Source organism: Colias philodice, chromosome 6 (genome assembly GCF_061535455.1).
Source record: "Colias philodice isolate Cphi_HAF_F1 chromosome 6, ilColPhil1 Martin Lab GWU primary, whole genome shotgun sequence".
Lineage (NCBI taxonomy): Eukaryota > Metazoa > Arthropoda > Insecta > Lepidoptera > Pieridae > Colias > Colias philodice.
Window position 1 is genome coordinate 11,350,053 of NC_143091.1, and position 13,913 is coordinate 11,363,965.

General features: G+C 33.5%; 2 protein-coding genes across 5 annotated transcripts; both read right to left on the reverse strand.

Moving 5' to 3' along the window:
- Positions 1–5,107: 5,107 nt before the first annotated feature.
- On the reverse strand, positions 5,108–6,417 carry Chrac-16 (chromatin accessibility complex protein 1). Its single transcript, XM_089696943.1, has 2 exons — positions 6,093–6,417; positions 5,108–6,008 (listed from the first exon to the last, which is right to left on the reverse strand). The coding sequence occupies exons 1-2, from the start codon at positions 6,216–6,218 to the stop codon at positions 5,745–5,747; spliced, it is 390 nt and encodes a 129-aa protein (XP_089553069.1). The 5' UTR covers positions 6,219–6,417; the 3' UTR covers positions 5,108–5,744.
- Positions 6,418–7,814: 1,397 nt separating this feature from the next.
- On the reverse strand, positions 7,815–11,767 carry LOC149488065 (arginine kinase). 4 transcript variants are annotated; one of them, XM_089696918.1, is made up of 3 exons: positions 11,635–11,767; positions 9,509–9,687; positions 7,815–8,908 (listed from the first exon to the last, which is right to left on the reverse strand). In XM_089696918.1, exons 2-3 carry the CDS (start codon positions 9,672–9,674, stop codon positions 8,007–8,009), a joined length of 1,068 nt encoding a protein of 355 aa, XP_089553044.1. In that variant the 5' UTR covers positions 9,675–9,687; positions 11,635–11,767; the 3' UTR covers positions 7,815–8,006. The 4 variants fall into 4 exon arrangements, with proteins under 4 accessions (XP_089553044.1, XP_089553043.1, XP_089553045.1 ...); XM_089696917.1 differs by lacking the exon at positions 11,635–11,767 and adding an exon at positions 11,096–11,248; XM_089696919.1 differs by lacking the exon at positions 11,635–11,767 and adding an exon at positions 10,277–10,405.
- Positions 11,768–13,913: the final 2,146 nt, after the last annotated feature.

Sequence of the window (13,913 nt, forward strand, 5' to 3'; positions counted from 1 at the left end):
CAATAAAGGCTTTTTGTCGAAGTTTCCTGCGCTTGCGAAAAGGAAATCTAGGGTTTCCTTTAATTTCGTTTGCTCAATGTGTCCGATAGGAATAGGAATGTGTTACATATTGGCATTGCGTTGTAAATGTCAGAATTAGGACTTGTTTAAAAAATAAATACCTACTTACACATGTATGATGTATCCTTACTGTATAATAGACTACCTATCTATACTATGCGCATTAACCCACGTGAAAAATCAAGTATTTCTTTAGCTTATGTGTTATTCTTATGTACCTATAACCTGTAATCTATCCTAGTGTTTACGTGGAAGCGTAACAAAGATCCATGCATACTTACAAAGACTCTCTCAAAATTTATTCAGAATAGAAATTAGTCTTATGTTTTATCTTCATGTAAATATGTATATGTAAGTAGTTACTTGGATAAAACGAAAAATAAATAAATAAAAGAATTATCGCAAATTATTCATTTTAGAATATAATTATGCTTTTTTTAATAAGATTATATCTACCGACTGCGTACGCTAGCCTAGATCTTAGTAACTTACCTGACTTAGTGAAATAGTTATTACTTATTACGTTAGAACGGGATTTCTGTTACGCTAGTTTACGTAACTGAGGGGCAGATCTATTAAGGAAGTGGCTTGTAATGGAATTAGACCTTAGGTAATCGGTTAGAATAATTTTTCGCCATTGCATGGAATATAACTAAGTCTACCATTTATATTTAGACAGTCAGTCATAATAAAACTAGTGATCTACAATGGCTTCGGACGTGGTTCATAAAGCCTATAGATTCTGATTGTAGAGAAAAATTATTTTTGAAATTGAAAAAAAAGGGTTTTTTATTATTAAAAAAGTGTAGAAAAGGCGAATTATTTGACGACATCTAGAATAATATGCTTAGTAGTCTTAATTTAACAAGAGCAATTGATTGTAAAGTTGTATCCAGTTATGAAAAGTTTTTAAAATAGTGGCTGTGAAGGACCCATCTTCTACTCACTCTGAATTTACAGTTTACTATCTTTAGTTTATTTATTTATTTATACTATTTGTAGTTCTATAATAGACATAATTTTAGGATACTCAAAAGTGAAGCATATCTTTACTTGCCCTTGCCTATGCCCTTGCCCAACCAACCTCCCCAGTAGTTTAAATATTCCCTAATATTATTATCCTAAGTTTCTAATATGAATATGATGCTATTAAAAACAAATTTAGGTCAAACCAACAATTTGCAAATGTTATGCCTTTCTAATCCAGTAAATAGATGTATCTCACCTTGTTGTTGGTTTAAAATATCTCTAAAAAAAGAGGATTTCATCGCTTAGGTATAGGATGTCGTAAGTGAATGGAAGCAGAAGTTAGAACAGCTATTGTTTAGCCCCGAAATTAATTCGAACTTGATTTTATTTTAGATTTTGAATCAACTTCGATATTTAATTTTTACTTTGCAACCCTTTTCAGTTTTATACCCACATCGAATGGTGTCATCGTAGTTATAGATCATCATTATCATCATCAGCGCATATAATATGTTCCCAATGGTGGGATACAGGCCTCCTATGAGGGTAGATAGGTCATCATAGATTAACTTCATTTTAAACCTCAACATTGCTGCATCAGATCGTGCGCTGTCCGTCTTCAATAGTACCTACCGTTTCAGTGTTCAATCAAATCGAACTCTATTGAATTAGATCTCGATGTGATCGGAAGTATACAGAACTAGAGAAAATGCATAAAATCAAAATTCAGTTTTTCATCAGTGACTTAATTCTGTATCTGTATAATATTATTTTAATTTTTAATGTAGCAATATGAATGCAAGCGGACACTGCATGCATTGCAAGTTGCAACCGTCACGAATCACTGCAGTTGTACCAACCAACGGAAACTTAGTACATAATTGCATCTTCTGCAAGTACCTAATTGTAGACTGTAGTAGACTAGTATTTCAAAGATAAATTATAGTTAGATTGTGTCCATTAGCGCTGTGTGCTTGTAAGAACATAATTAGTGTCATTTGATTTTAATGGATTGTCTTATTAGTTATTACAATATATTTATGAAGTAAATAGTATATTAGCTAGATAAATAATATTACAAACTTCAGGCTGCGGATTTTCTCGCATGGTACCTATCCAGATAAAAAGTGTAGTTTTTAACGAAATCTATAAAAAGTAAAAACCATGAGCCACTAACGTCTTCACATTATCTGCAAAATAAAGAAGTAATGCCAGAAATACTTATATTTTATAGTCCTCGGACTCTACCTGAAAGAAAATGTGCCACTCACCCGCTTTATACTTTAATTATTATTATGATCATAATATAGACCATGGAGCAATGATTATAGGCAACTATACATTGATTAACATTTCACCATTTTCTGCTCCACGATTGGCTATAATATCGTGAAAATAGTGTCACCAATGCTCTATGATTCTCTTTTGCATGAAATTCATAATAAGTATCATTGTAGGTATTTACTATTACCTAATAACGGATGGGTACTGGGTATTCTGTAGCCCAACAATCTACATTAAACCGAGGCGAACGGCTTGTAACTTTAGATACCTTAAATATTATTTACAGCAGATAAATATCCTATACATATATTTTGCACAACAAAAAATATACGACATCACTAAGAACATAAGACTTATGACGACACTTTGGCTCCGTTTATTTTGCTCTAAGCTAATAAGTGATTTGGATATTTACTTTTTTATTTCTTAAAACAATGTTTACCATTTTCGCAATACATATTTCATAATAATGTAGGCCAGGCTTGTTTAGACGGCTCTGTTTTAGTAATGTAGGAAGAAAATAGAAAAGTTAGACTACGTGGTCACCTTGATATATACTTTGTGCTCACGTATTATCCATTGTAATAATAGCTAAACGTTGTGGAAAATTACATAAGTATATATGTTTTATAGTGCAAACGCAGAATATAGTCGTTTATATTTTCATGTAAGTATATTTCGAAAACAAAATTAAAACAGAGGACTCAACTCAGAAGATGATTTCATATTGTTTCCTTCATTAAAGTCCCTGATTTACGAGATTTGTGGTTACAACAATATAGCAATAGCTAGGCTAGAAAAAAAAATATATATTAAAAAAAGAATACCTACATTTTTATGTCACCATATAGTTAGGCAGTTTTGATGTTATGATTAGCGCATTGCGAAATTATATCTTCATGACTGGCCCACTCGGAATAAAAGAAGAATGGCTTGTAGAGCAGGGTATCTTTAAAATTATGGCGACCTACTTTGCTCGATACTGAAAGATCTCGACTAAAATCTCAGCTGCTTAAAATCCACATATCAGAGGGAGATTTGTTATCGGTTTTAATAAGAGCAATTATTTATGTATATAGTAGCCGATATTTACAGGAGGGTATTATGGTATATTGAGGGCCGATTTAAAAAGGAATTTTACTCATATATATAGTGATCTGTGGTTGCAGTGATGGAATAGAGATAAGAGATGTTATTGCGAGTACATTAATTGTATATAGGTAATCTTATTGCGTAGCTACTAGTTCTAGCCTACTAATCTCAACAGAGATTGACCGCCATTTTAAAACTTGTGTTTCAAGTCAATTATATTGATTGCACTTAAAAAATAACCACAGTATTAAAAATAATAGTGAATAGAAGGCTCTAGAATAATAGAGCATAAAAATAATTTATGTCGTCAGTTGAACCTATAAGTAGTTAACCTCAAAAAGACCATGATCTCCATTTGTAGCCTCGACACTAACCTTCAGACACAATGATAAAATTTTAAATTGCTGTTAATATTGTGTGAAAATGTCCATGAAGCCATTAGCAAGAACTTCATCCACCTTCGGGAAGTGGTTTTGGCTCTATAATTAGACTTCAGAGTTAGGATGAACAATAAATTGTTACCACAGATAATATAATATTATACTAGTATTGATACCAGCTATCGCCCGATACTACGAGTACTACGATAATTGATAACATTAGACCAAAGGTGTGACCAATAATGTAAAACACAAAAGGCATCTTTCAAAAGATCATATGCTGATCATATTATCACTGATGGCCTGCTAAACATTTTCGACTTCTCTTTTTCACACATTATTATCTTAACGAACAGATAATAATATAACAGAATACCTATACCCAGAGGAATGTTCAAAAATGTCTATATAAGTATTTGACACGGTCATAAAAGCCTACTTGTAATTAAAGATAATTTTATGTACTTAAAAGTTTAGACGGCAATATTTCATAATTGATAAGTTGGGAAATATCATTGTAGGTAATCAAATCAATAATTGAGTGCAACACTCGATAAAAGCATGCAATTATTTAAGAGATAGTCATCGCACTTAGGCAAAGGTAGTTTTGTAAATAGTATTATTAAGTTTAACTCAAGGATGAAAATATAACTGTCTAACTGTCCGTCCCTGTACGACTTTTAAGTTTTTTTTTAATTTGCATACAAACAATAAAACCTTTTATGCTATTGGGTAGGTATCAAACCGAAATTATCAAAAACTAAAAAATCGGTCTAGGCCATTGAGATAATATGTAGGTACATACAGACTTACAGAAAAAAGTTATATAAAATATAAATTGATGTTAAACCTAAATATAAATTAACAAATTGATTCGAGGCATTATCATTATTTTATGCCATAAAATTGCTTATAAGTAATATTTATTATTATTATTAAAAGCAATTTAAAACTTTTTTATTTAAATAGTATCGACAATCATTACAAATAACGTAACCATACTGAAAATATATCCACCCTGAGAGTTTTAAATAGCAAACGTTACAGTTAATGATTTTACTACATATTTATATGTGATACTTTCAACTAACTAGTTAAGGCATGAATGGATATAGCCGTCAACTTTTAGGTTAATTATATATTTCTCTTTCTCATTTATAACATTTGTTCAAAGGAGTAAATATTATATGAATTATGAAGTATGTATTCTTGAAATTAGTGGAGGAAATAGCGTCATATATGTATAAGGAGTTACGACGCTTTTCATCAAAGAAAGTGAAGATTATAATGAATGGGACAAAATAACAAATAAAAAAAGTTCACCAAGTTTTAAATTTATTTAAAAAATCATAACATTTTTTGATGAATTGAGATTGGTTTCACACATTACTTATAACAAATTCGATATTAATGAGAATGCATATACAAATCATTATTGTAAAAAAAAATAATACAGTATAACATGCTTTATACTATTCCATTATGTATTTTAGCTCATCACAATTCTACTGGTTCAAAAAACGTTCATCTTACAAAAAACATCTAGTATTTTAGAATTTAGGTAGTTGTTATTGCTTCAAGTATTATAAAATTGGCAGACTGCTCAAAGCGCTTTTGAAAATTATTTTATGGGCAAGGATTATTTTACAATATTCCAAGTGATACAGACATGGAAACTACAACAGGATTCTAGTATGAATATAAAACAGCTGTGACTTTTGTAAGAGTAAAGAGTATCACCATCATACACCAATTATATTAATAATTCATGTTTGATGATATTAATTAACCAATAAATTATTTGTATGTAACTGTAAACATATTTATGTAAGGTAGCATGGTGTGAAGAGTACAGTTTTCTATTTAGTCATATAAGTTAAGTATAACTTCCATTTCATTACAAATTCATACGTAACTAACAAATAACTTAATTAAATTATATTCTAGCTAATCCTAATGTCATTCTTGATTGTTATCTTCAGAACTTTCTTCGCTACTTTCCTCTTCACTTGATTCCTCACTGGAATCGTCAGAATTCGCTTTTGCCGCCTTTTTCGCCATTAACTCCTTAAATTGTCTAACTGTTATCTTTCTTGGTATGATTTCACGTAAGAAGTCCAACGTGTCGTCTTCTTGAACGACTTCAGCTATGTGCTTGTATTCAAGGAAGTTATTTTTGCTGTTTTTGAATGCTCGCTTTGCCAAGTCTGTTACGAACATTTCCTGTGAATAACCGATGATAAGTTTAAGTAGATTGATGTAAAATGTAATGGAATTTAGGGTTTGATAGTGTTGTTTGATACTTACTGTTACTTTTGTTACTAAATATAAGGGTTCAGCGCCAACCGCGTCTACTTCAGGGGAACTTTTCATAATAGTTTTAACTCTTGAGAGTGGTAAATGAAGATCTTTTTCAACTTTTGGTGTCGACATTGTGAAATGTATATTTTGAAAATTGGGTATCTAGAAACACTGAACTAATTTTTAATAAATAACACTGGCGCGTTTTGTATTTTTAAAAACAGTGTGATGTGATAATTTGTAATTTCAATTTTCAAATTTGTATTTTGTCAATGTCAACGTCAAGAGTGTTGAAAGCTGTCACGAGTCACAGATAATAAAAATATGTCACGGGACACAGTAATTAGTAACAATAGAAAGGACCTCTGTGAAGGACCTAGTTTAATGCACGTTTAATGTATGGGTTTTTGTTCAATTTTCTTAATTTCGTATTTTTCTTGAGTTATCTGATAAGACTTCTCCCAGAATTTCCGATCGTAAATTATAAAATTTAAAGAAGAGCCATCTAGAGCCACTTTAAAGAAACTTAGAATTTATTTACAAAAATAAGATGGCGCTCTAGTTTCCATTAATAACAGCTTTAGCCTTTAGTTTGAAACTTTGAAACCACTTTGAAACCGTCGAAAGTTGAAACTTTGTGCGTGAAATTTTGTGAGGATATATTAGGTATATTATTTTGTCCTTTCACGCAAAAAGCACTGAACGAGTTTTGATAAAACTTGGAAGTGCTGTAGCTTATTTAACACGATAATAATTAATAACACAATATAAGCTATATAGAAATACTAGCTTCTGCCCGTGGTTTCGTTCCCGGGCGAAACCATGCGAAACAGCTAGTTGTATGATCTGGAAAAGTCCTGAAAATTAAAAACATTATAATATACTATATACTAATGAAGTGACTGTAGTAATTTCCTTTTTCTGTTATAGGGGATAGTTTTATTTAACAACTACCTTTCCGCGCGCGGCTTCACTCGCGTTTTCAAATTAAACCTAGTGATATACAAATGTCCTGGAAACTGAAACTATCCTATTAGTCTATTACCTACATATTGCAAAATCTTAGCATATTTAAAACGATTTATGACCCAGGTGAGTAATGTACCTACGTCATGTAAAAATGTAAATACGCTACATATTTCATTCGAGTTTCAGATTACATTCTCGAAATATGAAATATAGGAAGAAATTAATTCTCGCAACAAATATTAATTCTCATTAAGGAATGCGAACCGAACGACTACTGAGTAATATAAGTTGAGTCATGTTTGTATAGGTAGGTCTCCATATGTAAATATTTTTGTGTCATAGTTTAATCGGAAGCCTAGTAACAGCTTTCAAAATATATAACTTGATAATGGTTTTTTGTTTTCTTAATACTTTAATCTGGTTAAATGATTTATGAACTACTAGTGGTCCGCCCCGACTTCGCCCGTGGTACATATTTCGCAATAAAAGGTAGCCTATGTTCTTTCTCAGGGTCTAAAGATTATCTGTGCCAAATTTCATCAAAATCGGTCCAGTAGTTTATGCGTGAAAACCATACATACATACATACAAACCTTTCCTCTTTATAATATTAGTATATAGATAACAAATAACAATATAGCAGAGTTCTGTCGACTTTGTCACAAAAATATATTCTCTTTTTTATATTTGAAGCTATAGAAGTTCAAATCGTAGCAATTGTAGAATGTACTTAAAATGGGTGATAAATAAAAGGCATCATTGTCTTAATGCTAGCTGTCTTTATTTTCCATTTCCTTATAGAAAATACTTTAATAAGAAAAACAGTATAATGGGCCGCCCGCGTGCCCGGTCGCCCTTACGGCGCCGCTGACTAGTTCGCCCGGCAACCCACAACATTCAATACTTATGAAAAACGATAAATACAAAAAATACTGATAGCGAGATCGAAGCTTACAGGGACTTCTCGATTTTGATCAGTTCAGCGATGCCGTCGTACATCTCCTTGACGGCGTCGTACTCGGTGAGTCCCATGCGCCTCTTGTTGGAGATGTCGTAGACGCCTCCCTCGGCCTCGGTGTGCTCGCCGCGGGTTCCGCGCACTTGCAAGTGGTACTTGGAGGCGACCTCCTCGAGCTTGGCCTTGTCGGCGGCCAGCTTGGGCAGCTTGATGTGCACGGAGGCGCGCACGGTGGTGCCCAGGTTGGTGGGGCAGAAGGTGAGGAAGCCCAGGCGGTCGTTGTGCGAGAACGGGATCCTCTTCTCGATGTCGTTGACGGCGGTCACGAGCCTCTTGTACACCTGCTTCAGGTCACCGCCCATCTGCATGGAGATGATGCGGAGGTGGTCCTCCTCGTTGCACCACACCAGGAAGGTCTTGTTCTCGTTGTGGTAGATACCACGGCCGGTGGGCCAGAAGCGGCAGGCGTTGGCGGCCTGGAGGAATCTGTCACCCTCCTTGAAGAGGAAGTGGTCGTCGATCAACTTCTGCTGGGTCTCCTTGGACATTCCGGTGAGTGGGTAGAAGGTACCCTTGAGTTCACCTTCGAGGCCGGAGAGGGTGGAGGAGACTTTGTCTTCCATCTCCTTGTACTGGGCTTCAGTTAGGCAAGGGTTGAAGGGGTAGCCCTCCATGGAACGGCCGCATCGCACACGGGTAGAGACGATGAATTCACTGTTGGGGTCCAAGTTTCCGAGGGACTCTACATCACCCCAGTTCTTGGGGGGGTGCTTGTCGGTCTTCTTGAAACCATTGTGGTAGTCTTCGATGATGGGGTCGAAGAGGTCAGCGAAGACGGTGTATGCCTCAGCATCTGGGGCATAGATTCCAACACCAGAGTCTAAGTTCTCAACACCTGAAACACAATAGTATTCAATTAATATTTAAATCTTAATTAAAATTATTGCAATGTTATGTTACCAGATTCTTATTGGAATTAGCAATCTTATCCATGAAAGTAAAAAAAAGTATAATTGTAAAATAATGCTCCTTTTTAAAATATGTAGGTAACTATAAAAATTATATTGGCATTATATTATTATATACTTAATGTGGTTGTGATAACCAAAGCTTGCCATCATATCAATACTTTTATCAGATTATGTATTGAACAATCTTTTATCTATGACAAATAGTATTATTTATTGGTATAAATACTAATCCTGTGCTTACATCATTGCTGATACAAATAAAATTATTCAAAGTTGCAAAAAATATTAATTTATATTTTCTTAACAAGAATAAAAATACGAAAAAGCTTGCTTGCTCAAACTAAGTACATGTATGTATTAAAATAAAAAATTTAAAACGTGAATCACTTTTTATTTCATAAATATATTTCATGATATTTTCGATGGATAGAGCGAAAATGTGTGAAAGTTGTTTAAATATTATATAAAAATCGGAATTACGTAACTTTAATTCATTTTTCTAATAAGAAACACAAATCACAAACCTGACTGGATGCAATCCAAGAGAGTTGATCCGAAGGAGGTCTTCTTGTTCTTTAGAGCATCGAAAACTTCCTTGGTCAAGTACTTCTTCAGCAACGACTTGGAGTCAGAAGCCTGGAGTTTGCTGAAACCAGCCTCCAATTTCTCAATAGTTGCGGCGTCCACCATAGCTGCTGCTTTCCTGTAAAAAGAAGAAAGTATGAAAATTTAAAAAACGCATATTTTGAAAAGAACACGAGTATTCTTTATTTTCTTACGCTTTTAACGCAGCGCAAGTCGCTCTCGTACACATTTTTTAGTTAATAATTATTTAACTACGAATTATAATTTATAATAGTTATTCGAATAAAAAACCAACTAGACAGAAAATAGAAATAAATCAAATATTCGACGCCAAATCGACCGATTGACAGTTATGTCAAAATAAATTCAAATTTTTGGGAAATACCGCGCGTAGGGATGTGCTTTTCACGGGATTTTCCAAGATTTATTTTATATTTCCGGAATTTTTATTAATTAATATAAATACAAATACATAATATGGAAACCACCCATTATAAAGGTAAGTATTAGTCACAAATGGGAATATTTTATAAAAGATTAGTTAGGAAAAATACACACCGTCTTATGAGGTAATACGCTAGAACAGCACCGCCACAAACCACAATGGGAATCGTGACTTTCAATTTATAATTCATGATGATTCGGAACTAAGTCTACTATGGGGTGTATAGGGTCTAATAACTAGGAAACTATGAGATGTCACACACACGGAATGCCGAAGCTACAATAGCTCCTCGAACACACCCAAGAGGTGCTGGAAATTTTGTAGAATTACGTAATTTAGGCAGAGGTCGCTTTGGCCGCGCGCAAGTCGAACGTATTTGTAAGCTTACTGCGCAACGGTGCTGCTTGGCTGCGCGCAGCCGGTAGCCTCCCACTCATTACGTACTGGCGATCGTGTTATCGCAAGTTTCTTATTACCTAATTGTATTCATTTAAATTTGAGATATACACTCGTTAAAACATCGTCAAGTAACAAGTACTCCATTGTTCTGCGAAAAATTCGATTACGTAGCTCCTGTACCTACCTATGCATGTATACATTTGATAGGGCCGACACATACACATGCAAATTTTTATTCCAAGATTTAAAATTTTTAATTCTCGTATATTTTATACCGTTTAGCTTACAATTTAACAAATTAAATCTACTAGATCACTGTTTTTCTAAAAATCTTTATCTATTTTTTAATCACTTTTAAATCGTTTTTACTATTATTTTAAGATGAGCTGAGCTCTGATACAAAAATACAATTTTAAGTAATAATTACTAGGTTCCGATATAAGCATTAAAAGGTTTTAATAATAATATTTAGTTTATATCTAAGCACCTATGCAATTTTCCTAGCAAAAGTATACCTATATTTTTAATAATGATGATTAATGATGTTGATGAATATCGCAATAGAAGATGATTTTATGGCGTTCTAGGTGAATAATTTCAGCTAGCTAGTTGATATTATAATGGATAATATATCGCTTTAGTCAGCGGGCATTGAAAATGAATGCCGGCCGGACATACGCACCCATCGGATTCATCTGCCGGTTTGTTTTCTTTATTTTCTTTCGTTGCACAACCACCCATTTTCACAATTTTTTATATGATAAAACTAGTGACTAAAACATGCACTAAATCACTAAAAACTACGGCAAATAAATAAAATTAACGCAGGAATCTAAATGCAATGATGGAATGATATTTTGTCCAAATGAATGTGTCTGTGTAGGGAGCGGCGAGGGCGAGGGGTGGCCCGATCGATTCCCAGCACGCACGCACGCGGATCACGCTTCCCGCCCTTCGGGAACCGCTTCAAAACTTTTCGGAGGGAAACCTACCGCTCTTCGATGACACTAGTTACCTTAGCGCGGTATATTTGAATGTAACACGAACTTTTCGAACCGCGGTATTATCACCTTATCAGAATCAGTACACTTGAAGTTATCGATGCACAATTTGAAACGAATTAAGTTGTCACTCAGTTATTGATATCGAAATCTTAAAGCGATGCAGTCGAACCTAGGATTGAGAGGCGGTAGGATAAATTAAAAATTGTCTACCGCTTACCTTGCACTAGTACAACCGTCAGAGTCGACTGCGAGGTGTAGAATGGTTGGTACGGCAGTGCGCTGAACGTTAAGCCTATTGCTTCCCGCTGCCCGCACCGCAGCCCTGCCGCTGGTGGCCTTGGCCTTGCTGAGATGCACAATGACTGCTTAGTAAGTCTGCACTTACTCTATTAATCGTTGTTCGATCCCCGATAATCGTCATATGAATGAAAGGATCGAATTACAAGCTACTAAGATCTACTATCAATATTAATTCATATTCTCAGTATTTTATGTGCTTTATTCCGCCACCTCCACATCACCAAGAAATAAGAACGGGTTTTTATCTTTTCGTTATTATTTTATGTATTTCCAAAATTGCGTCTGAGAAACTTTTACTTAATATACCTAGGGAGAAAGAAGCTCCCTTACCAAACTTTTGGGGTAGAAAACTTTTTAAGTTATGGGATACCTAGGTAATATTATTTTTGAACTAGGTATGTATTTTCATTTGAAACTACTATGCTGTTTATACACCTAGTTTATAAAAAAAAACATATATTTTTTTAATATTTACATAGTTTTTTTTAATATTTCCTTCATTTTTTTTCTTGAGAATAATTATCTAGAATAAGTCTAATACGATCTCATGGGACGAAATTAGAGCGATGTTTACACTTTAAGGTACGATTGGAAAGAATCCAAATCCATTGTCGTATCAAAAATTGGCTGTGATAATGTCGATATTTCTTAAAAAATAGATACAAACTGTTCAAAAATTAATTATATACTTGTTATGATTGTTAAAGTTAGGTATTTGTAATAGGTACATAGGTAATTTCCAAATCGGAATAGGTAAAACTTTTCATGTTTTATTAACTGCAGCATTTTTTTAATACCTTTACGTTATTTGACATGATTTTTTTATATTAAATATGTATTTTTATAGTTAGAAACTATACTTCGTTTACGAACAAGTGAAAGATAACTTCAATCGAAAAATAAAATCGATACTAAGTATGTGATTCTATTTAAATTAAATAATTCCGGTAACCAATTAGAGTAACATCCCTATTCGGCTTAATGCTTATGCCATGAAGTTGACGTTTGACGGTTTGAGTTTTGACTATTCACATTTTTAAATTTCTAAAGTTTCACCGATAAAGTCTACATTTCCTTGTATATTTTATACTTGTGATATTTTTATACGCTAAATATATTATATACGCTACTTTTTATGGTGTGTGGTTGTTTAGTTAAAAAACCTTTGAATAAAACGTCCTTGACCTTACATTCCTGAGTCCTGACCTATAAACAGAGTGTTCGAGCTTAGGGGAGTGTGGAAGCCATAAAAATAAAACCCTTACTTATTATGTTAATAATTGTTCTGCAAAATATAAAGATTACTGAGGATTTATTTTATAATTACCGTGTTATTTTAGTTTATTAATCACTTCTTATATTTATTTATCAACTTATAAAATTTTGAAATAAGAACATAGAAGTTTTAAAGGTAAGTAGGTACATAAACGTAGTCTATCATCTATGATCTGTTCATTCATAAATCAAAACAAATTAAGTACCTAATATTTTTGGAAGTGTAGATTATGATGAAAAAAAAAGTTGGCTATGAAGATTCTGGAAGGCCTTGGCAGTGACAGAGGCCCGCGACCTTGCATAACGGTATTTAGTGGCGTGTAAAAATAAAATTGAACGACCGACAGTGTCTTTCCCGCGCACTTGAAATTTAAAGCTTATTGATAGCATTGAAAGCTTACGCGCTTCGCATAATACTTGTATCATTTTACCAACTTCATAAAATGAGGTTAAGAATTGACATAATATTCGTATGTAACTAATTTAGTTTCAGATCTTTCAGATACATTACATTATTGACAATTTTTATTCGAACGGAATGAAATCTATTTTTTGTTCTAGTATATCGCGAAAATAATTATTTCTGACTTCTTTTAGTTAACAAAAGTTTACATACTTCAAACTTTTTTGTTTAGAAAGTTATTAAAAGTACATTAGACCCTAACTTTCTATTTCTTCTATAGATAGAACATAGTTATAGAATAAATACGTAAATAATCACGCCACAAAGTTACATCGCATTTTGTGTTCGTGTACCAACATAATGATATCGATTTGCGAGCATAATTTGATATCAAAATTGCTTTAGTCACGGAAATTCCGTGATCCGGTATGTAACGCATTTGAATTTTGGGCAACCTTGGCCCCTGTGTTTTCCTTTCAATGTCAATGTCAATGTCAAACGCAAGCTTCGAAACGTTT

Excerpts from the sequence above, each read along its gene's own strand:
- Chrac-16 (XM_089696943.1), bottom strand. The coding sequence starts at position 6,218 with ATGTCGACACCAAAAGTTGAAAAAGATCTTCATTTACCACTCTCAAGA. Across the intron at positions 6,009-6,092 it reads ATTTAGTAACAAAAGTAACA|GAAATGTTCGTAACAGACTT; the intron begins GTAAGTATCAAA and ends GGTTATTCACAG.
- LOC149488065 (XM_089696916.1), bottom strand. The coding sequence starts at position 10,204 with ATGAATTATAAATTGAAAGTCACGATTCCCATTGTGGTTTGTGGCGGT. Across the intron at positions 9,688-10,127 it reads GCGTATTACCTCATAAGACG|GAAAGCAGCAGCTATGGTGG; the intron begins GTGTGTATTTTT and ends TTCTTTTTACAG. Across the intron at positions 8,909-9,508 it reads CTTGGATTGCATCCAGTCAG|GTGTTGAGAACTTAGACTCT; the intron begins GTTTGTGATTTG and ends ATTGTGTTTCAG.